Here is a 24,982-nt window from a genome sequence, read left to right on the forward strand (position 1 = left end):
GTAAAAATAGAGCCTCAGGCCTCTCTTAATAAATCAGTAGCTTTTGTATCTTACAGAATTAGTCAAGCGATTCTGCATCGAGGCTGTAATTTGGGAGGGCGCAGAGAAATAAGAGTTTTGTGGCCACCCAAGTGCCCAGTGTGAAATGGTACCTGAGGGCTGATGTCGTAGTTTTTTTTTTTTTTTAAAGGAAAGTGTCCTTGAAAGAAATTATTAAATGTTTCTGCATACTTTCAATACAGTATCGCAGTTGTAAAAGGTTAAAGTAAGAAATCAATTTGATGTGAGAGTCACTGCTTGTGTCTAATTAAAAATAAATCTTCAGATTAGCCTTTCAAAAATTTTGTTTGGACATTTCTGTTCTATCTAATGTAAAGTGACAGGAAGAGCAAGTATCGTGTTTTCAGTGAGACCAAATTGAAGTCGAGTTCCTTTTTTTCTTCTCTGTCCCTTGTGTTTATTTGTGATTCTTACGGGTAACGCAGTCCTACGATTCACTCTGGATCACACTGTGAATTTTCAGCTTATTCAGTAAATGCAGCCCCTAGTTGGAAGAATAGAATATGTGCAATAGTATGTGGTTTAGTTAGAGAGTGATCTTTAAAAATTACTTTTAGTAAAAGGAATGTTTTTAAGACAATTGAAAGGATAACATTTGGAGAAATGAAGTGGAATGATTTGAGGTGTCTTCTTTTTGTTGTTGTTTTAAAGCTTGAATTCTGATGGTCTTCCTGGAGCTGTGTCTTCTGCATGTTTCTGAGTCTAGTCAGAAACATTTCACCCCAAGCATACCGATTTTTGTCTTGGTGAATACTATCTCTGTCCATAAAAGACCAAGAGTTTGCTGAAATTCCTGTAGGAGTGTTAATAGTAAAGCTGACACACAGAGACGTACTCGTTTTTCATGATCAAGATTTGGTCAAATTCTGGTTTACATGTTAGTGAACAGGTGCTTAAGTATCACCTCAGTAGCTCTAAAATACGCCATACAATTGATTCTCTGTTTGCAAGGACTCCAGCTCTGTTCTGGATATCTACTTATCACAAATAAGACCATTGTCGTGAAGGAGCAAGGTAACAGATAGTTAGGAAGAAATGTCTGTTTAAAACATTATTATAGAATGGAATGTATAATTTGTCTTTGACCATGTGACTCTGAAGCTGTAATTACTTTCCTTACATCTTTAATGAAATTCACTTCTATTAAATGTGATCTTCAAACCTTACAGCAATTTCTCCCCAAAAGATACCACACATCCAACTTTTATAGGGAAACCTCTAATGATACATCATCATGGTGAGATTAAACCTCTTTGGATATTTGAGGCCATTTAGTGGAAATTAAGATGAATATGTTTCAGTATTGGGTATCATAATCAAGGTGAATTTAAATGCTAAGATCTAAAGAACCCGTGCTGGCTCAGAAAGAGAGAATACCGTCAAGATGTGTAAGTCCCTAAGCAGGGCATGGTAGGCTGTTGTCTCCGTCATCCTGATTCACGCTGGCATAGAGCAACTTTCCATTGGCTCCATGGTGACTAGTTGTGACTGTACCTTCCAGCATCAGTGACTGTGTGGACCGAGGTTAGAGTAAAGCAGTGCCGTCCAGTGCTTCAGGACACGTAAACCGATCTTCTATGAATGGAGGGCAGGGATCTTCTCCCTTCTTTCTGAAGATCCCAGTTGCCCAAGGATCTTCATAAACAATAAGGTGAGTGAAGGCCAGGAGCTGGGAAGCTTTATTGTCAGCTGTTTCCCAAGGAGGCTCTATCTGAGTGGATAATTTTGATCCAAATATAGAGAGGCCAGGAGTCCAAAGGTAAGTAATTTTTCAGAAGAATTATAAAGTGATAAGGAGACAGCATAGGCCTACTAAGGCAATTGCCGAGTTGGGGGTGTTACTGGAAGCACAGTGTCAGAGAGTGAAACTGAAGAGCTACTTGTTTCTTAAAAGTGACAATGGAATCCTTAAGGACACAAGTGTCATTTGAGTGGTTGTCATAGACTGGAAAGTATTGGAGGAGGAAAGACAGCGACTTGGCCAAAGGGCCAGAGGGAAATGAAGTGTTTGAAGGTAGGAAAAGCAGAAAAAAAGAGAAATGGGGAAGAGGACTACTGAGCTGATGATGGTAAAAAATGACAGGTTTTCAGATGAGGAGATGAAAGAATCAGAATTGTTTAAAGCAGGTGCAACACAGAACAGTTTTCATACAGATTCTGATTCTCAGAAGGTGAATGTGAGATCATTTGAAATTCCTGTGGTGATGTACCAACTCTATAAAATGCTTGAGACAGAAAGGTCAGTAGAACTCTCTCTTTTGCGAGCATATATGATGTTAAACTAGCGTTTATAGAGACAATGCTACGTGGCTTTAGGTGCCCAGAAAGTTCTAAAATTATGTATGTTTTGAATTGGGGAAGGAGGGTGTTTGTTTTGTATTGGTTTTGCCTTTTAGAAGTTTTAGAGTTAATCAGTAATCCTAATTAATTTTATTGGTAGGAAAAACTAAGTGGAAAATTATTGTTAAATAGAAAGCATGGAGATGGGACCATAAAAGAAACAAACAAAAATGTACATAAAGATAAAAGAGTCAGTACTAACAGTGAACACTGAACCAAGGGCTGGTTGTTGTTGGCCTAGACCAATAGCTTCTGGAGTTGCTAAAAAAAATGACTTGAAAATTATATGAAAAGAAGATTGGCTCTGAATCTTGTGCAGTTTGACTTGTGCCATTTGCACTGGTTGTGCCTAAGTGAGATGACTTATACGCTTTATTGTCACTTTTGACAATGGGACACTTTTGAAAGTGAAAGCAAGTGCTCTCCGATCATGTCTGAAAAGCAGTTGCTCAGTCGTGTCCGACCCTTTGCGAACCCATGGACTGTGCCACTCCAGGCTTCCCTGTCCTTCACCATCTCCCTGAGCTTGCTCAAACTCCTGTCCATTGAGTCCATAATGCCATCCAGCCATCTCATCCTTTGTCATCTCCTTCTCTTCCTGCCTACTATCTTTCCCAGTATCAGGGTCTTTTCCAATGAGCTGGCTCTTCGCATCAGGTGGCCAAAGTATTGGAGCTTCATCTTCAGCATCAGTTCAGTTCAGTTCAGTCACTCAGTCATGTCCGACTCTTTGCAACCCCACCAACTGCAGCATGCCAGGCCTCCCTGTCCATCACCAACTCCCAGAGTTCACCCAAACCCATGTCCATCGAGTCGGTGATGCCATCCAACCATCTCATCCTCTGTCGTCCCCTTCTCCTCCTGCCCTCAATCTTTCCCAGCATCAGGGTCTTTTCAAATGAGTCAGCTCTTCGCATCAGGTGGCCAAAGTATTGGAGTTTCAGCTTCAATATCAGTCCTTCCAATGAACACCCAGGACTGATCTCCTTTACGATGGACTGGTTGGATCTCCTTGCAGTTCAAGGGACTCTCAAGAGTCTTCTCCAACACCACAGTTCAAAAGCATCAATTCTTAGGCCCTCAGCTTTCTTTATAGACCACCTCTGACATCCGTACATGACCACTGGAAAAACGATAGCCTTGACTAGATGGACCTTTGTTGGCAAAGTAATGTCTCTTCTTTTTAATATGCTATCTAGGTTGGTCATAAGTCCTTCTAATGAATAATCAGGGTTGATTTCCTTTAGGATTGACTGGTTTGATCTTGTTGCAGTCCAAGGGATTCTCAAGAGTCTTCTCCAGCACCACAGTTTGAAAGCATCAATTCTTTTGGTGCTTAACCTTCTTTATGGGCCAACTCTCACATCTATACACGACTACAGGAAAAACCAGTACCAGCTTCAACCATACGGACCTTTGTCAGCAAAGTGACGTCTCTGCTTTTTAATACGCTGTCTAGGTTTGTCATAGCTTTTCTTCCAAGGAGCAAGCGTCTTTTAATTTCATGGCTGCACTCACTGTCCGCGGTGAATTTGGAGCACAAGAAAAATAAAGTCTTTCACTGTTTACAACATGTATAAACTGGGATTTTTCTAAACAAGCCAGCACATATGGTCATCCTATGCCTGAGCCCAGATGCTCTGAAATGCATCCTGTGTTTTCTAAGATGAATATCATTCTGGGATAACATTTAAGTAGTTTGCCTGTATTATCAAGAAACACAAAAATCAGTTAAATTACTATATATCTCAATTATTGGGGTTCATATATTGGTTACAAAGGAATTGGGCCATTTTGGTCCTATGCCAGTTTCACTTTCAGCCTCTCCAGTATTGAAATGATCAACTCTGTTAGTGTTTTTTTTTTTTTTAAAGTGGACTTCTTTCATTTTATTTATTCAATTAATCTGCTGAGCAGACTTTATTTTTGTAGGCAAGAATGCAGAAAGACACCAAAAGGTTAATTTTTAAACTGAAGTCCCAGTGATGAAGTGACTCTCATCCTGAAGAGGGCTGAGGCATCCTGAACCTAGAGAGGTCCAGGTTTTTATTTATCCCATATTGCTCGATCTTAGGTCCCTGATCTGCAAGCAAACCCATAAGCCCTGAAAGAGAGAGCATGGAGACCTCTAGACCACTAGACCTTCAGGGAATTCCCCTCTGTTAGCTTTAAAAGAACCAAATTAGTGTTGAAGAGCGTTTTTCTAGCTCTGCTACTGACTTTGGCCAGTTATTTAGCTGTTCAGTTGCTCAGTTTCCTCACTGGGGATAATATTAATAGCAGAATTAATCTCATAGACTTATCATGAGGATTAAAGACATCACTGTAAGCAAAGACCTTAGAACAATGCCACACAGTAAGATTTATATATGAGTTAATTTCTTAATCTTGCTAAATCGTGTGCTAAATTGCTTCAGTCATGTCCAACTCTTTGCAACACAATGGACCATAGCCTGCCAGGCTCCTCTGTCCATGGAATTCTCCAGGCAGGAATACTGGGGTGGGTTGCTATTTCCTACTCCAGGGGATTTTCCCAACCAAGAGATGGAACCTGTGTCTCCTGTATTGCAGGCAGATTCTTTACCTGCTGAACTATACTCTAGTCTCTGGTTTGAGGTACAGAATTTTCTCTAACGTCTATTGCTTGCACTTCATATAACCTCTTTTGTCCTCAGTTTTTCTAGACCTTAGGAATGGGGAGAATAATACCTTCTGGATACAACTGTCAAGATTTAATCAGGTGAAATGGGAATGACATAACAGTGTTTGGCTCAACCTGGGGGCTCGATAAATGTTCAGTGTTTTCCCTTTCCCTTCCGGAAGTCATGTAAACATCAGCTAGTGATTGCATCTTCCTTGTAGGTCTTCTACTCAAAGAGAATACTTGAGCAAGTACGATTTTTCTTGTCTTACAGATCGAGTTTCCAAGACAAGTTTCTGTAGACAGATGTCACATCCTTTGCTCATTCCAAGATGTGGGGGTTCATTAAGTTTTGCTTTTGAGACTGAATTGGTTTCTTTGTCCTCTGGGTCAGGGAAGACAGGGAGCTGCGCTGGTCTCAGCTCCACCTTGCTTGCCTTTTAATGTTAACACCTCCTCCCTGCACTGTTCACAGATGGGCTTGCTGCCTTGGGAGTGTGCTGCTGTGTTATTGAAAATGCTCTTCATCCCAGCAAATGGCCTGCTAATGAGAAGCTCACAGACCTGTATGGTAGTACTGTTTCCTCATACCGTATTTTTCCTGATTCAAGGTAAAACCATACAGGCAAAAATTGTCATTCCCAGAAGTAAAAAAAAAACAAACTTGTAAAAATGTTAATCCCTGTAATGTGAAAGCAGAGGTAGTAACTGGTGCATTGGAAAATTATCCTTCAGTTTTTGCAGCATCAGAGCCTAGCTGTGCAGTCCTGGGCAGGTTACATAACCTCTCTGCGGTTCTATTTTTTGATCTATAAAATGATGGAAGTAGTAGTTCAGTCTCATTGGGTGGTACAGAGGATGAGATTAGCTAGTACATGTAAAGCACTTAAAATACCTAATCAGATCCTAGCAAACACCTAAAGCGTTTTATTATTGTTATCAGTATTTTAAGCCTGCATGACATCTTTTTTTTTTTTTTTTTGTCTTTATATCATACACAATAATAATATTTTTATTTTAATCACAGTAGTTTATGACACAATGTATGTATAAGCCTGCATGACATCTTGATTGTACATATCTCCTATGAAAAGTCTAGCCTATTGTTTGACTTCTCAATATAAGAAATATAAACACTTGAGAAAACTAAAGTGTTTCATTTATTAATGATCACCAATGATTAGAATTTAAAGACAACCTCTTAGGTAAGGCACATAACTTGTTTGACTTGTAAGTAGAGAATCGTGTTTTGTTTTTATTTGTTCTTCCGTGTTGGATACATATGTGATTACATTTTTCTCACCAGCTGCATCCTTTGCAGAATTACTAAAAGGCTGTCGTTTACCACCCAAGCCCAAGAGCTATTGGAAATGGGCAATAAAATCAAGTTTTAATAGAAGTACAGCATAAAAGCAACAGTCATCCTGTGACTTCCTGCCCTCACTATGCAGTTGAGTTAGTAATCATTGGCACATAGCTCCTAATAGTCAAAGCTGGCTGTTCACGGTTTGCAGCAAACAAGAACTGTTTGCTCTCCTGGACTCAAAACACACTTCCTCCTGTCAGTCACCTTGCTTCTTTCCTTCCTAGGCATCTACTCAGGACCATTTGTGTTGTGACAGAAGCTATACTTTCACTTCCAAGCTTTTTAATTCCGAAAAAGAGATGGGTTGAGATCTAGACACACACTAAAACTTATTTTAAAACCTACTTGTAATAAAGAGTATTAAATAATAATAATTTTGCTCTAATTATGCAAGTGCTATGACTTTGGCTGTATTCATTCACCCTTCATTTTCCCTTCCTGCTGTATCTGTAACCATGCAGTCTATTTCAGGTTTTTAATTTTCATTGGCATAAGAACTTTTGAAGCTGAGGTTATCACACTGGTGAGGCTAGTTTTCATTTATCTGTGAATAAATTAGTGCTGCGTGAAAAGTACAATGAAATCATCAGTCAGTATTCAGCATGAATATAGGTAGGTTCCATTTCTTCTGCTGACAATTTTCGTAGTTTGTGTCTTTCAAGGAATTTGTCCATTGCATGTAAGTTGTTGAATCTCTTGGGTTATAGTTGCTTATTGTTGTTGTTGTTTAGTCTCTCAGTTGTGTCTGACTCTTTTGTGACCCCACCAGGCTCGTCTGTCAATGGGATTTTTCCAGGCAAGAATACTGGAGTGGGTTGCTATGCCTTCCTCCAGGGGCTCTTTCTGACCCAGGGATCAAACTTGTGTCTCCTGCCTTGCAGGAGGTTTCTTTAGTACTGAGCCACTGTGGAAACCCATAGTTGTTTATAGTATGCCATTAATATCCATTTTCTATCTTGAGGATTTTTAGGGCCATCCTCTTTTTCTTTCCTAACACTGCTAATTTTTTTCTTCTCTCTTCTTGATAAAATAGCTACAGATTTACCATTTCTGTTCATCTTTTCCCAAACCTAGCTTTTAAATAATTTTTTTCTATCTTTCATCTGTTTAATCTTTCTTGCATTAATTTTTGTTAGTTCTTATCTCAATTATTTCTTTGATTTATTTTGGGCTTAATTTGTTCTTCTTTTACTAGCTTACTAAGATAGAAGTTTAGGTCATTCATTATAGACCTTTCTTCCATTTTAATAACCATTTAATGCTATAAAATACCCTCTAAGGATTGCTTTAGCAGTATCCTACTAATATTGATATGTCATAGTTTTCTTATTATTCAGTTAAAAATATTTTCTGATTTCCCTTGGGATTTCTTCTTTGATATATGGGTTTTAAAAAAGTGTGTCCTTTAACTTTCAATATTCAGGAATTTTCTAGATATTTTTATTTTCTGATTTCTAAATGACTTCCTTTGTCATCAGAAAACATACTTTGTATGAGTTCAATCCTTCAGAATTTATAAAGCTTTGTTTTGTGATTTGGCATATGATTTATCTCAGTGATACTCCCTGTGAACTTAAAGAGACTATATATTCTGCTCTTTTGGGTAAGAGTATTCTAAAAATATCCATTAAGTTGATTTGGTTGATGCTATTTAAGTCTTCTCTTTTTCTTGATTTTCTGTCTTATTCTGTGTGTTGTTGCTGAGTGTTGAGTATTGAACTCTTCAACTGTTACTGGGATTTCCGTTCTAAGAGTTTTTACTTCAAATATTTTGAAGCCTTTTGTTTCATTGAATGCACATTTAAGATTGTCAGGGTCTTCTTATGAATTTATTTAGCTTTTTATCTTCAAAAAATCTCTCTCTTTGTCCTTGGGCATGCCCTTTGTCCTAAAATGTGGAAGTCATAGAACTGTACTGTTCAGACATCCTTCCCCCAAAGTCGTACACTCAGTCCACAGGCTCAGCTGCCACATAGGCTGTGAAATGAATTCATAAATTCATTTAATTTTCATCAGAGCCCTGGGAAGCAGATACTAGTATGATCTCTGTTTTACCCATGAGGAAAGTGAGGCTTAGAGGGATGAAGTTTCTGGAAGATCAAGCAGCTTGGAAATGACAAAGCCCTTGACCCTGTGTCCTTCTGGTCTCCTGCCTTGCACTCTTGACCTTTGGTGATCCTTTCTCTTTTACTACCTAGTACCTTGTACTTGAAGTTTCTGTACCTGTCTCACCAGTTCGTGAATTGATAGAGGATAAGAACCTCATGTCTTCAAAGCGTTTAACGGAGCTCTTACCCCACAGCCAGTTGAGAGGGAGGAAAAGAGGGAGAAATACTATCTTCTTCGTTCCTCATTTTGGAAAAGAAGTAGCCCTAACCTCTTAGAATTAATTGCCATCAAAATGCATCCTTATCAATAAGATTAATCTTTCAATGTGACTTTGTTTTACTCATTTGAGTCAGCTGGCAGGAGATGTGCTATCCTATAAAACAACAGATGGCAGAAAGGAAATATTCATTATTGTTCTGTTGTCCAGTTTATTATACCTAGTAATGCTATTCTTTGAGATAATGTGTTCTGAGATATTTGCTCCTGTTAGTCATGCCTATAAATTCTTGTCCATTACCAGATTGATTTTTGTGCTTTCTGTAACATTAGATAAATATTTATTCAAATGAGATATATAGTCTCAAATAATGATAGAAATAAGCATAAGGAGACCCTGTAATCAGTAACTTGAAGTTTTCTTTTTATTCGTTAACCATACACAATGATATCCTGACTAAGTCTGTTAGTATTAATAACTAGGACAATAAAACTGTTTCATAGAAAACAGCTAGCAGGGTACATCTGCTTCCCCAGGGAAGGGGGAGGGTATTAGAACTTCTCGAAGAGTTGCTTAAAGAGGTTCTTTCTTCATTAGATGAAGAAGAAACTTGAGGACTGGATGGTAGTTTCCACAGTTCACCCCCCATTCCCCACAATCATGCATGTTTCTGGAGGCATTTAAGCCTCACTTGATAACCCTCGGGGTTGAACTCACAAGCTCCACGTAGACTGATATTTATTAGACTGGAAGCTACAGGTAAGGTGAGAAATCCTTGTCGCTGGAAGCTGTCAAAAGTCAATTTAGAAACTTCTTGGTGGCTCAGATGGTAAAGCGTCTGTCTACAATGTGAGAGACCTGGGTTCGATCCCTGGGTTGGAAAGATTCCCTGGAGAAGGAAATGGCAACCCACTCCAGTACTCTTGCCTTGAAAATCCCATGGACGGAGGAGATTGGAGCAGGCTACTATCCACAGGGTTGCAAAGAGTTGGGCACGACTGAGCGACTTCGCTTTCTTTCTTTCTTTCTTTCTTTAAATCTTTAATTACTCAATTAAAAATGCCTCTAGCATGGGGGACGCCATGAGAGCAGAAGGAGGAGGGATGTAGAAAGCCTTATCATCAGTGTCTAAAATTCTAACTTAGGAAAACAGAACAGACAGTTATTAAAGGTAATAAACTCTGTCTTTATTTGGTTGTGACTCTCTGTTCTTCAGAGATTCTTCTTCGCTGGCCAAAACCTGTAGAACTTTCAGGATCAGTGATCACGAGATGCTTCCTCATATTTTGGAACTAAAATGACTTCATTCAAAGCGAGCAACTTTAAATCTTGATATTCCGCTTTGAATGTTTGTGGAAAGACCTGTGGTAGGACAGCTCTTATTCTTTCTATAAAGCAGGAGCCAGAAAGAGTGCAGAGAAGGAAAGAGAAACTTGAAAGTGGGGTCCTATTTCTTAAGCAAAGCAAGAGAAACCCTTCAAAGAGGGGATTACGTTTCATAGGATCTTTTTAAGATTCAGGATCTTGCCTCTGCTGGTAATTTTATAGAATGAACAAATATCCACTCCAGTTGCTTTCTTCCTTACACATAATGGATTAATGAGCAGCCATCAAAGAATTGATTTTTAGTCTCTAGTGACCTGAACTAGCCTGACCTGGATTCAAGCAATGTTAAGGCTCAAAACTAAATCTATTGTTCCAGGTCCCCATGACTCTCCTGTCTCCAGGCACGTTGTTATGTTATATTAAACATCAGCAGTCAGATCATAAGAGCCACAAGGGACCATGCATCTCTAGCCTTCTCGTCTGGGTAATGCTCTTAAAAAAAATCAATGAGTTCTCCTCAAATCCCATCAGCACCAAGCTCCAACTTAAAGGGCAACAAAAGAAAGCAAGTTTCCACTTTGAACAAAAACAGGCCCAAGAAAGGATTTTAGGAACAAATTAAGCTAAACTTTTTCAGCGAATTAATTCACGTTGGATATTGTAACTAGTATCCATGAGATAAGAAGTTTGTGGATATTAGGTACAGTATCCAATATGAATTAATTCGCTGAAAACGTTTAGCTGAGTTTATTCTTGAAATCCTTTCTCCATGAGTAAGAAGTTTGTGGGTTTCCCTGATGGCTCAGATGGTAAAGAATCTGCCTGCGATGCAGGAGACCCAGCTTTGATCCCTGGGTGGAGAAGATCCCCTGGAGAAGGGCATGGCAACCCACTCCAGTATTCTTGCCTGGAGAATTCCATGGACAGAGAAACCTGGCAGGCTACAGTCCATGGAGTTGTAGAGTCCAACATGACTGAGCGATTAACACTTTAACTTCACTTCACTTCAAGAACCATCTTAATAATGTATTTAGAACTGGGTGATCTAACAAAACGTACAGTCACATTTATCTAAAATGTTTTTCAGAGTTCCAACTTGTCTTAAAATTCTATCACACTGCATTTTTCCTGGGATGTTTTTCTATTAAAAAAAAAAAAAAGTGGCTGTACATTCATTAATGTGATATGTATTTGTTACAGGCTTACCATGTGTAGAGCTTTGTGCTTGATTTTGCCTGAAATGTTGCATTTATCTATTCGTTTATTTAGCAATTATTTATTGTATGTTACTATCTGGAAAGTGTTCTGGGTACTGGGGCTATTGTTAAAAACCAGCATTCCTAGTGAAGCCTTTGACTCTCTGGCAGCCTGGGTGCCAGTGGGGAGGCAGCCAGCCCACAGGCAAACAGTATTTTCTATAATTTTGTATAGTTTATATTTTGTATAATTTTGGAGAGAAGTGAGGAGAGGTATTCACTCTTTTTGTTGTTGTTGTTTAGTCACCGAGGTGTGTCAGACTCTTTTGCAACCCCGTGGACTGTAGCCTGCCAGGCTTATTTGTTTTTACCCAGCTACTAATGTCTGTAACAGCCACTGGGCATCTGGGCGCCATGATGTAATGACTACGTGCTCTTACTTTATCGAAGCCCAGCGTGGGGTCTTTTCCAGTCATCTTAGGCAGTTCTCACAAGCAGACATACAAAGCATGTGTTATCGGTCCTGTTTCTTCAGACAAAGAAACTGAAGCCCAGAAAGATTGGGTGCATTTCTTTACTAAAGGCTAGCTAGTAATCGGTGAAGGTTTTTTGAATCAAACCCTTGCTTTCTGACCATGAATCTCTTGGTTTTTCTCTGCGTTCTTACTTGATAGACATTGGATCAATCATCCACACAGTCTTTCCTTTCTACACTTCAGGTTAAGAGGCTTTCAGGAGTTGGAACAACTTTTACCAGATCACAACAGGTACAGGTTTTGCTTTTGACTTTCAAAGTGCTTTTAATAAAGCCTCCTGTCTACTTAGTGGAGAAGAGAAGGAAAGGGAAAAACCATTTCTAAAAATCACCCTTGCACACCGCACGGGTTTGCATAAATCTCAGCCTTCTCGGGGCTGATTACACTCTGCAGTCTTCATTCGGAAATGGATGAAAATGTGAGCCGGGACACAAACAGGAAGGCTCCGAGGCAGCATTGGTCTCGCAGGCACCACCTCTTTAAATAGCTCCCATGCGCTGGGAATTGTTCTCCACTCCGAGGAGAAGCTGCCTCACAGCCCTTTGTTTCTCGGGCCCGCAGAGCTGGAGGCAGCTGCGGGACAGGTCCTGGCTCCCACGTGGAGGGGGAGACAGAACTCTGTAGGTGGCGGGGTGCAGTGGGCCAAAGGATGGCCTCCTCACCCCTGGGCCATGAGGACACCGGGCCACAGAGATGTTTTGAGCGTCCGTCTCCCTTGATAGCATTCGTGACCCTCTTAACCTGCTAAGAGGTAAGTTTCAGAGCACTTCCTCAATTAATATTTTGGGCTATAGGCTTCCTTCTGCTGACTGGGTTTTTGTTTTTGTTTTTTTTCCCTTTCACTTATAACAGACAAGGAGAAAGCAGACAGTTGCTGTAACTTTTTTGTTTGTTTTAAATCCATTTTTTGGTGAATGCATGGGTGGGGCTTATAGTTTTTTTTTTCATTAGATTATGATGCATAATATTAAGTGATAGTAAACTGTTAACTTTTTAACCTTTCACAATTTTTGTTGTGGTGTGAATGTAAGTTTCTAAAGCCCAAATATAGAAGGGAAGTAGGTACGCCCTGTTACTAATTTGAGAAGACTAGTTAAAATGGGATCTTAGAAAAAGATGCTTAAATGAATGACTTGGAGGGTTTTGCTTCCAGTTCCTGTTTTTTCGCGGGAGCATTTAAACTGATCTAATCTTTCCAGATGATTTATCTAATCTTAGAAACATCTGCTGAGGGAGACTCCATTACCCAAGCAAGCTCTTCCACCCTTTAATGGAATTAAAATATTTCTTTGGTAGGGCTACCAGTCTTTCCTCTGATTTCAGTGCTGGGGCAAATGACGCCAAGGGGAAATGGCTGAGTCTCTTGGCCTGGTCCATAGAGAAGACATGTGGGTGAGAAAGGGGTTCTCGTTTTCGTGCCTGCCCTGATCTGGCGTGGGGTTTGTGTGACTGCCTCTGTCCATTTCCTCTGATCTTTTCCTACCCTCCATCTGCTCTTCTCTTAGGCACCTTCTTTGAGACATTGATGCCTGAGTTAGAGGGTACACGCAACACCAAAAATTCATCTGATTAAACGCAAGCAGAGGGTCTACTTCAAGAAACAGGAGTGCATGCTCTCCCCAGGAAGATTTCCATGGTCTCTTTACCTCGTTTCCTGTTTAACTCGCAGAGCACTGCTGTCCATACAGCCACTTGTCAAGGCTACTTACCGCACTTCTGTTTTCTTTTTCTGCCTTTTCTTGTCCTCTGTGTGGTCTTTTGGGGGGAAGTGAAGAATCAGGAACAATGGTTTTGTTGTTTATTTGAAATTCATTTCCTTTGAATCGGATTAGAATCATTTGCTTCAGTGTGTTCTGGGTTCTTTTTATTTAAGTAGCATCATCTTTATATTTTGCAAGTCTGTTTTTTTTGTTGTTTTTAAATTGTTTTACTAGTGTATTTTGTCATCAAAGGTAAAGTCTACTTTGGCCTCATTGAGACTTCTTTTTAGATTAGAATGTGGTGAGAAAGCCTGCTTAACTGAAATACTGGTTTTTTGTTTATTTCTTTTTAGTTTTATCATAGATTTCAGGGGGTAGTAAGCATAACCAAGGTTCATGACAGGAGATAAGTCTTCAGTGTGATATCTAGGATTGTGGAAATAGCTTGATGCACTCATTTATTTGTGAAAATAAAGTTACATTTTTGTGCTTTGATGACTATTACTAAATAAGGATTATGTAATTTTGAATCTTGGAAGCAATAAGGAATTTGCTTTATATTTATAAATAATTTTCAGTTTCACATTCTATGGTTTCTCTGTGATAACCCCTGTAGTTCTGTATCTAATCACAACCCTGCCCTCTATATACGTGTTCTATCTTTACAAATTTGGTAAGGCCCTGGTTAAACTCTAAGCCCAGGGATGAATTGAAGAGCAACTGTGCTAATCAAAGGCAAATTTAACAAGATACGACTTCTGTTTAGATTTGAAAATATATAAACAAAGGACTTAATTTTTATGATCCTAAGGTTTAAAATAAATCAGATGGAAAACAGAACAACAACAGCGCTTAGCTTACCAAGAAAGCACAGTTTTTGCAGATAAGGAATTCTAAAGGCAGTGGGCATAATAATGCAAGGCTCTAACAGCTAATGTCCCAGCAGAAATCATCTGAAAGGTAATAACATAGCTTAGAGGATGAGCTAAAAGGAAATCAGTGCCCCTCTGCAATAAGCAGAATGAAAAAGTGAAGTACCAGATTTACTGGAAGGCCTCCTACTGACCCCAGCTGAGCTGAGTGCAGGAATGTGTTTCAAAGCCTGGTTAAAGCCCCAGAGGTAGTGTTCTGAATCAGCCTTGCTGACGTAAACACAGACCCTGCCTGGAAATCTTCCAGAAGCAGGGAGAGAAGGCAGCTCAGTCGAGATGCGCACTATTGTTGCAGTAAAGACAGGGGAAGCAGAGTACTGCCGTCTTGGGAGACAGAGCGCAACAGCCTTTCAGCTCGCTCTGAGGGTGTCGTACAACCTGGAGGCGAGACCACTGACAGAGACAATAGCACTAACCCTGGCCCCCAAGTGCTTGTCTAAACAGAAGGACGGAGGATCGCGAGAAAGGGACTCGTTTCTTAGTGCTAGAGAAGCCTGTGGATCATCGAAGGGGGAAAAACTATGGAGACCATGTGAGTGCTGAGGTGGACTTCCATTGCTAGGCAATGGAGTGATAAATTAATAATAAGCTTACAAAGGTCAGGTCCCAGACAGACTCAGGTCTTGTAAGTGAGCAGGGTAAACAGGTCTTGTTTCTGTGAGCTATGAGGCTCCCTGTTACGCACTGTCCGTTTGTTAGATATAGACAAGTAAATGAACACAAGACTTCAACTGTTTTTCCTTCTCTTATGAAAATAGGCAGTAAAATTGGGATCAGATATGTAAAAAACATCTCCTGCTTAAATGCAGTTCTCTTTTAGACTTTCCAGGAGTCCAGCAATCACTAGTTGGGACAAGAAAAGTCCATTATTTTGCTTTAAAGGACAGAAGGTTCAGTATCTGTTATTTGTGTACTGAAATGGTATTTAACTATCTGAAACTTCTGGAATAAGTAGGTGATAGTAGAGTTATTTTCACCCTGCTTTTCTTCTTGTTCCATGAGTTGCAATGCTAATCCCAAATAGTGCTTCGGTAAACTTGGAAAGGAGTCTTGGAGTTATGGAGACAGGAGCCACATGCCAGCCCTGCCTGCTGAAGGTAGTTAGAGAGCCTGGTGTCAGGCAGCCCCGGGAGTGACAGGAATAGTCAGCCAGGGGCTTCGTAGCAGTATAACTGTAACTGTCATGAGGCCAGCAGAGCGTGTGCGCACTTCAGAAGATTCTTCCTGTGTAGTAGCATGGTATGCATCCGTTGTCTCTCATTCTTTGACAACCTCAAATGATTCAGTAGGTGTGGATATTTTGCGCTTCCCAGGTGGCACTAGTGGTAAAGAACCCGCCTGCCAATCCAGGAGACCTAAGAGACTTGGGTTCGATCTCTGGGATGGGAAGATTCCCTGGAGGAGGAATGGCAACCCACTCCAGTATTCTTCCTAGAGAATCCCGTGGACAGAGGAGCCTGGCGGACTATGGTCCATAGGGTCGCAAGGAGTCAGACACGACTGAAGTGACGTAGCCCGCACACACGCATGAATATTTAAGTGTATTTTAGTTCAAATATTCCAGGATTTATCACTTGATCCATCTCTGTTTGCTGCTGCTGTTGCTTGTGCTTTCCTCTTCTTTGTCCTTCTGACAAAACAAAAGGCCTAAAGCACAGCCTCCTTTTGAAATTAGGCAAGTCTGTGGAGACCCCTTACCAGTAAGAGGTTGTAGTCCCTTCGAAGTGCATTCTAATCTGTGAAATAGAACCCAGACATCAATATTAGACAATCCCATCCTAAACTTTTTCAGGAAGTAGTATAATTTCCAGAGTATCAGAAGGGTCTGAATGGGAGCTTCAATTTCAGCATCAGTCCATCCGATGAATATTCAGGGTTGATTTCTTTTAGGATTGACTGGTTGGATCTCCTGGAGTTTGATTGACTGGAGTCGCCAAGGGACTTTCCAGAGTCTTCTCCAGCACCATAATTCAAAACCACATGCGTCCTTGGAGCTTTCTCCCTGTCTCCAGTGCTTCCACAGCATTTCCACATGTGGTGTGGCTTCTTGATGATCTCTGTTCATCCACCCTGCTCTGAATTTAGTCCTGGACATCAGCATCCTTCTCCCATGTGGTGCCCAGAGCAGAATTCCAGTTCTGCTGCATTCAGGACAACTGTCTCCCCTTTCTTTCTGTACATCTATGGGACTCAAGACTCAATTATGTAGTTTTCTTGGCGTCCATGTAATGGTCTTGGCTTGTACTGACCTTCCATTTGGCCAACATCTCTTTGTCTTTTTCGCATGAGATCTACTCATGCCAGAAAGCAGTCATCCTAAACATGTGCAGCTGAAGTTGCAGAACTTCGTTCTCATCCCTATTAAGTTTCATCCTGTTAGCCTTTGTCCCAATGGAGCTTCAGTCTTCCCAGTGGAGAATGTCTTGACTTTGGGATTATTATCCCCAAATAACCTTTTGTAGAAGTAAGGAAAATGATTTTCTGAGGAAAAAAAAGAAAGGTTTAATCTTTTAAAAAATTCTAATAACTCTTCCCAAAGACTGTCTCTGCTCATGTCACCTTGTTGAGGGAAACTTTAGAGGCTTTCCATGGCCAGTGGTTAAAGGCCCAGAGTGTCTTTCTGGGGTACCTGAAGGGTCTTCCCACTGTGCCTTCTGGTGCACCACTCACCACAGTGGAGTCCTTGTCCATCCCGTCCTGTTTCTGCACCTCCCTGGCTCTTTGGCTTTGTTCACCTGGAGCCCAGAATTCACACATGCCTCTATCTGCCTGTCTGAATCCTGCATGTGTTCTCCTTGAGGTCGTCCCTGAACTTAAACAGGGAGTCATTTCTCCTTCCTTTGAGTTCCTGAAGAGTTGTCTAAAACTCGTAGCACTTACTGAATTCTACTTGATGAGAGCAGAGTGGCGTGGTAGTGGAGAGCAGAGGCCCTGAGTATGGACCGTCTAAGTGCTGTCCAGACTGAACCCCTCGGCAGTGATATAATCATGGGCACAGGGGCGTTTCTCCCTAACCTCTGGCTGTCGCATCTGTAGAATGCAGACAGTAGTACCTACCTTATAGGGTTGTCAGGAGAATTGAAACAGTTAGTACCTTTTAAAGCACTTTCAGTGGTGCCTGCTGCACAGTAACTGCTGATAACTGCTAGCTATCTCTGTCATTGTTGTTTCTTCAGTCGCTAAGTCATGTCTGACTCTTTGTGGCCCCATGGACTGCAGCATGCCAGGTTCCTCTGTCCTCCACTATCTCCTGGAGTTTGCTCAAACTCATGTCCACTGAGTCCGTGATGCCATCCAACCATCTTACCCTCTGTCGCCCTCTTCTCCTCCTACCTTCAGTCTTTCCCAGCATCAGGGTCTTTTCCAAGAAGTTGGCTCTTCCCATCAGGTGGCCAAAGTATTGGAGCTTCAGCTTCAGCATCAGTCCTTCCAATGAATATTCAGGGTCATTTTCTTTTAGGATTGACTGGTTGGATCTCCTTGCTGTCCAAGGGACTCTCAACAGTCTTCTCCAGCACCACAATTTGAAACCATCAGTTCTTCGATGCTCAGCCTTCTTTATGGTTCAGCTTTCACATCCATACATGACTACTGGAGAAACCATAGCTTTGATTATACAGACCTTTGTCAGCAAAGGGATGCTTCTCCTTTGTGGCTCAGATGATAAAGAATCTGCCTGCAAGGAGGAAGATCTGGGTTCAGTCCCTGGGTCGAGAAGATACCCTGGAGAAAGGAATGGCTACCTACTCCAGTATTCTTGCCTGGAGAATCCCATGGACAGAGGGGCCTGGCAGGCCAGGCTGCAGCCTGTGGGTTGCAGAGTCAGACGGGGCTGAACAACTCACACTGTCACTTTCACGTCATCCAGGTTTGTCCCAGCTTTCCTTCCAAGGAGCCAGCGTCTTTTAACTTCATGACAGCGAATTTTACTGAAGAAGCTCAGAATAACTCGTGAACACGATTTAAAAAATTTTTTTCAAACCATGAATATCAGAGGAAATAGGTGTGAATCTGTGGAGACAGAATATTGGCAAGGAACAGCATTTTTCCCACAGAGCCATTGTGAGACGGTCTCCAACTCGAGCCAGCACACAGATTTTTTTCCTGCTTGCAGTCAGATATCAGCCACCATTTTTACAAGCACTGTGCATGCTTACGGGTATCAGGGAGTGCAGGTAGTCTGGAGAAACATAGCCTCACTGTTATGAACTGCTTATCAACTTTGTAATTAAAATACTTAATTACTCAAAGCCTAATTTTAATCTGTGTGCCTGTAGGATCATGCCAGTTTGCATTTCGCTTTATATAGTGTGATAAAAAAGAAATTGCAAAACATTGTTTTCCTTTATTCCCTTGGGAAAAAAACATCGTGGTTGAACAATATCAGGAGCAGCAGTCTTTAGGCGGATAACTCACTCTGACCTCGGTATTTATTGAAGGACTCCCAAGAATCTTGTGTTGGGTTAGGTAGTGTGGCAATGTTAAGAATTAGAAGATGAACTCTCTATATTCAGATTTATTTGGAGATATAGCACATAGTAAGTAAAATAATAATGTACAGCATATTATATGAAAGTTCTGTACTCAGTGAATTATTAAGTCTGTGGTATAGACAAGTGGACATTATAAGAGCTTTAACTGGGTAGTTATTCATTGCTACAAATCTGTTTCAATTTTTTCCTCAAACTATCAAGACATTCTATAGACTAAAGAATACAAGCCTTGAGGACATCATTAACCAGCTAACACTAATATAGTTATACAAAGTGTTTCTTTGAAAATTTGCTAAACGTTAAATAATAGATATGGATATATCTGATGATGAGGAGGATTGTTATAGCTGACACATTTTCTTAATTCTGATGGTAACCTTGCAATATTGTTCCATTTTTTTGAGAGGAGGAAAAATTGAGTCTCAGAATAGATGCATAGTATATTATATGAGTAAGAGGTAAATCCGTGATTCAGTGTATGTCAGTCCAAATGAAAAGCCCTCTTTCTTAACCACTGTATTCTCCTGTCTCTATTGATGCCTATTCAAGGGAACCTAAGAGCAGATGGTTATGGCCAAACCTTAGTGCATGTGATTGGAGTAGGGCACAGAGTTAAGTCTGAAACTTAAGCTAAGGCAGGTGGTAAAGAAACTTTTATGAAAAACTAATGAGTTGTGAAGAAAGCTGAGTGCAGAAGAACTGATGCTTTTGAACTGTGGTGTTGGAGAAGACTCTTGAGAGTCCCTTAGACTGCAAGGAGATTCAACCAGTCCATTCTGAAGGAGATCACCCCTGGGATTCCTTTGGAAGGAATGATGCTAAAGCTGAAACTCCAGTACCTTGGCTACCTCATGCGAAGATTTGACTCATTGGAAAAGACTCTGATGCTGGGAGGGATTGGGGGCAGGAGGAGAAGGGGATGACAGAGGATGAAATGGCTGGATGGCATCACTGACTGGATGGACGTGAGTCTGAGTGAACTCCGAGAGTTGGTGATGGACAGGGAGGCCTGGCGTGCTGTGATTCATGGGGTCGCAAAGAGTCGGACACGACTGAGCGACTGAACTGAACTGAACTTTTGTTTTAGCAACTTAACTGTTGCAAGTGTATGTAAAGGATACTAAACTAAGAGGAAAACATGAAAATTCCCTGGTGGTCCAGTGGTTAGGACCCTGAGCTCTCACTGCAGGGGGGCCTGGATTCAATCCCTGGTTGGGGGATCAAGATCCCATAAGCTGTGTGGTGTGGCCAGAAAAATGGGGGGAGAAAAGATCTTGGGCATTAAGATAGGTGGTACAGTAGCCAAGAGGTAGTCTAAATGTGTGCACTGGACATGCATCAGCATTGAAGAAGATGGATTGAGAGATGTGTCTGAAGTAGACTTGCCCTGACTTATGGACCCGTCCAGAATGGAGGGCAAAGAAAGGGAATATAGTAAAAATGGTAGGGTATGTGGTGATGTCATTCCTGAAGTTGGGGAAAAATGAGTGACTACAGTTGGGAGGGGCTGAGTTCTGGACATGAGTTGCAGGTGAAGGAGAACATGTGTGTGCTTAGTTGCTCAGTCGTGTCCAACTCTTTGCAACTCTATGGACTGTAGCCCACCGATCTCCTCTGTCCATGGGGATTCTCCAGGCCAGAATATTGGAGTGGGTTGCCATGCCCTCCTCCAGGGGATCATCCCAACCCAGGAATCAAACCGGAGTCTCCTGCATTGCAGGCAGATTCTTTAACCATCTTGAGCCACCAGGGAAGCATACCAAAGGAGAACAAACCGAAGAAAAACTTGGCATCCTGAAAGGCCAGGGCTCAAGAGCAACCAGGCCGGACATTAGTAGTCCTCAGCCTGTGCGTGTTGCCATGACAGTGGATAAGGTTACGGGGAGGAGCTGGGGATGCTATGAATAGAGAGATGCTGAAAGAGGATTAAGGATACAACCCAGGAAAGACACCACTGTTGAAGGTAAGACTGTCCTCAGCAGTGTGCTGATCTGATGGCTACACTGAGGACTCAGATTAGATGTAGGTATTTCCCAAACCTCAGTCATCGTGATTACAAGTATTGTAAGCATCCTTCAGGGGGGCTTCCTTAGACAGTGCCAAGCCTTCGGCCTTTGATCTATACTAGTTCCACTCTCAGGGAACTGACTCTGAACTTGAGAAACAGTTTGCTCTCTGTAAATTGACTAAGGATTGGGATCATCTGGAGATATGTGTAACTCACTCACAAATTGGTTGTTAGATGTCCCAGCTTTTCTGTAGGACAATCGAAAATAAAGTTTGCATGATCTAGTTTTAAAATAAGTTAGCGTGGTAATGGAATCCACATGAAATGATGGATGATTCCTTAATGAGTTCCACGTTCCTTCTCAAATGTCCTGGAAACTTTACTGACAGCTTCCAGGTCCTAAAAATGTAAGAATGCTTGATTGCAGTGTGGCATGCCCTTCCAGTAATGAGCGGTAACTGACCTAAACTTTGGTCATATCGTCCCTTCATAGACCACTGCTTAGCAATGGCCACTGCCTGAGAAGCATCAGTGCTGCAGGTAGCCTGCGGGGAAATGCCCATGGGACAGGGCAAAGCCTTCTGGCTGCGAGGTCCTACTGCCCAGGTTCGAAATCCCAGACCTTCCCCTTACCAGCTCGGAATCCTCAGGCCAGCAATGAACTCTCCTTAAACCTTTGTAAAGGAATTGCGACAGTTCCTGTAATATTTTTCATGGGCTTATTGAGGATACGTATTTTACCCACTTTGGGCAAGAGAGTATTGTGTATAATTACTGGGTGTAAGTGCACGATGACTACAGTTAGTTTCTCTCTTTTATTCTGTTTTAGTATATTTATGAGTTTTGTACTATCTGGGGCTCCTCTAAGTTTCCTGAGTGTAGTATTGCTCCTACCTGGATGTCCTGTAAGTAATAGATTCTCTGGTGTTAGGGGACACTAGACAGTCACAGCAGTTCATTCTCACAGGTTTGGTAGACTATACTTTTTCAGGGCATCCCTCCCTTCCTCTTACAGAATTACCACTTCACATCTGTAAGCACAGTGCTGGCCTAACTGCAGCTTAAGCAGGGGTCAGAAGCTCTGAGGTGCTGGGCTGAAACTCTGTTATGGTCCTTTTTTTTCCAGTCCAGGTCCAAAGCATGCTTGCCCAAATGTTCCAGTAGAAGTGTTTCCTTTAATGTCCGTGACTTAGAATCATGCAGACATAAAGGGTCCATCCTTTTAGTTCAGTTCACTTCAGTTCAGTCGGTCAGTCATGTCCAACGCTTTGCCACCCCATGGACTGCAGCACTCCAAGCTTCCCTGTCTATCACCAGCTCCTGGAGCCTACTCAAACTCAAGTCCATTGAGTCAGTGATGTCTTCCAACCATCTCATCCTCTGTCATCCCCTTTTCCTCCTGCCCTCAATCTTTCCCAGCATCAGGGTCTTTTCCAATGAGTCAGTTCTTCGTATCAGTGGCCAAAGTATTGGGGTTTCAGCTTCAGCATCAGTCCTTTGAATGAACACTCAGGACTGGTCTCCTTTAGGGTGGACTGGTTGGATCTCCTTGCAGTCCAAAGGACTCTCAAGAGTCTTCTCCAACACCACAGTTCAAAAGCATCAATTCTTAGGCCCTCAGCTTTCTTTATAGACCACCTCTCACATCCATTCATGACCACTGGAAAAACCATAGCTTTGACCAGACGGAACTTTGTTGGCAAAGTAATGTCTCTGCGTTTTATTAAATGCTGTCTAGATTGGGCATAGCTTTTCTTCCAAGGCACAAGCGTCTTTTAATTTCACAGCTGCAGTAATCATCTGCAGTGATTTTGGAGGCCCCCAAAATAGTCTGTCACTGTTTCCTCATCTATTTCCCATGAAGTGATGGGACCAGATGCCATGATCTTAGTTTTTTGAGTGTTGAGCTTTAAGCCAACTTTTTCACTGTCCTCTTTTACTTTCATCAAGAGGCTTTTTAGTTCTTCACTTTCTGCCATAAGGGTGGTGTCATCTGCATATCTAAGATTATTGATATTTCTCCAGGCAATCTTGATTCCAGCTTGTGCTTCATCCAGCCCTACATTTCACATGATGTACTCTGCATATAAGTTAAATTAGCAGGGTGACAATATACAGCCTTGTCCTACTTCTTTCCCAATTTGAAACCAGTCTGTTGTCCCATGTCCAGTTCTAACTGTTGCTCCCTGACCTGCATACAGATGTCTCAGGAGGCAGGTCAGATGGTCTGGTATACCCATCTCTTGAAGAATTTTCCACCGTTTGTTGGGATCCACACAGTCAGAGGCTTTGGCAAAGTCAATAAAGTAGAAGTAGATGTTTTTCTGGAACTGGCTTGCTTTTTTGATGACCCAACAGATGTTGGTAATTTGATTTCTGGTTCCTCTTCCCTTCCTAAATCTAGCTTGAGTATCTGGAAGTTCACGGTTCACGTACTGTAGAAGCCTGGCTTGGAGAATTTTGAACATTACTTTACTAGCGTGTGAGATGAGTGCAATTGTGTGGTAGTTTGAGCATTCTGTGTCATTGCCTTTCTTTGGGATTGGAATGAAAACTGACCTTTTCCAGTCCTGTGGCCACTGCTGAGTTTTCCAAATTTGCTAGCATATGGAGTGTAGCACTTTAATAGTATCATCTTTTAGGATTTGAAATAGCTCAACTGGAATTCCATCATCTCCACTAGCTTTGTTCATAGTGTTGCTTCCTAAGGCCCACTTGACTTTGCATTCCAGCATGTCTGGCTCGAGGTGAGTGATCACATCATCGTGGTTATCTGGGTCATAAAGATAGTTTTTTGTATGGTTCTTCTGTGTATTCTTGCCACCTTTTCTCAATATCTTCTGCTTCTGTTAGGTCCATACCATTTCTGTCCTTTACTGTGCCCATCTTTACATGAAATGTTCCCTTGGTATCTCTTAATTTCTTGAAGAGATCTCTAGTCTTTCCCTTTCTGTTGTGTTCCTCTATTTCTTTGCACTGATCACTGAGGAAGGCTTTCTTATCTCTCCTTGCTATTCTTTAGAACTCTGCATTCAGATGGGTTTATCTTTCTTTTTCTCCTTTGCCTTTCGCTTCTTTTCTTTTCTCAGCTATTTGTAAGGCCTTCTCAGACAACCATTTTGTCTTTTTGCATTTCTTTTCCTTGGGGGGGACATCCATTTTGCCTCTTGAATTTCTTTATCCTGTTAGTAGGCTGTTAAAAAATCAAATGCCGTTTGGATGCAGGTATTATTGAAGGATGCACTGTGTATTCATATAAGTGAGTGAGTGAAAGTCACTCAGTCATGTCCAACTCTGAGTCCATGGAATTCTCCAGGCCAGAATACTGAAGTGGGCAACCTTTCCCTTCTCCAGGGGATCTTCCCAACCCAGGGATCAAACCCAGGTCTTCCACATTGGAGGCAGATTCTTTACCAGCTGAGCCAATCATATATCACGTTATCTGGGAAATTCCCCCAAATTGCAGTCTTCAGATAGACATGGAAGCTCTACAAAGCAAGCAGAAGTGTCCTCCTAGGGCTGCTAATCAGCGCTGTGGAATTTCCTTGATAGAAAATGAATAATAGTGCTGGCAAACTGGGCATTTTTAGGAATGGAAACCATTTATCACATTTTCTTGGATAGAGCAAGATTGCGAGGATCTGTACCATTGCACAAGTTGGTTTTTGCCAACCGAGTATCAATACTATGTTTATGTTCAGAGCTCTCCATGCTGTTCTTACTAGAATTCCACAAAGCTTCAGCATGTGGCTCCCAGGGTACAGTTATGCCAGGATCCCCAGACAGCTGATTTATGAGCGAGGTCTGCTATGGTGCTAGAGCAAAGGTCACATTCAGTCACAGAAATGTTTTCTTGCTCTCATGAAGCATTTTGACCATTATCCTCCTTATCAGGATGAGATGTTTGATCACTGACTCAATGGACAAGAGTTTGAGCAAACTCTGGGAGATAGTGAAGGACAGGGAAGCCTGGCATGCTGTAGTCCACGGGGTCACAAAGAGTCAGACACAGGATGCAATTTAGCAACGGAACAAGTCCTTATCAGGAAAGATGTTTA

General features: G+C 41.4%; 1 protein-coding gene across 7 annotated transcripts in view; it reads left to right on the forward strand.

Annotated features, from left to right (window-relative positions):
- Positions 1-24,982, forward strand: part of ARHGAP28 (Rho GTPase activating protein 28) — a 141,340-nt gene that overhangs the window by 23,791 nt on the left and 92,567 nt on the right. Inside the window, exons 1-2 of one of the 7 annotated variants that reach the window (XM_055559009.1) lie at positions 11,983-12,022; positions 12,353-12,542. The exons of 4 other annotated variants lie outside the window; for them this stretch is intronic. Coding sequence is in view for 1 of the 3 variants with exons in the window: in XM_055559005.1 (XP_055414980.1) it covers positions 13,062-13,183 (122 nt within the window). In the remaining 2 variants the exon portion in view is untranslated. Of the gene's footprint in view, positions 1-11,982; positions 12,023-12,196; positions 12,543-13,020; positions 13,184-24,982 lie in introns of those variants that run through there. 2 more of the 7 variants (XM_055559007.1, XM_055559005.1) reach the window with 2 other exon arrangements.

This window comes from Bubalus kerabau, chromosome 21, assembly GCF_029407905.1.
Source record: "Bubalus kerabau isolate K-KA32 ecotype Philippines breed swamp buffalo chromosome 21, PCC_UOA_SB_1v2, whole genome shotgun sequence".
Lineage (NCBI taxonomy): Eukaryota > Metazoa > Chordata > Mammalia > Artiodactyla > Bovidae > Bubalus > Bubalus kerabau.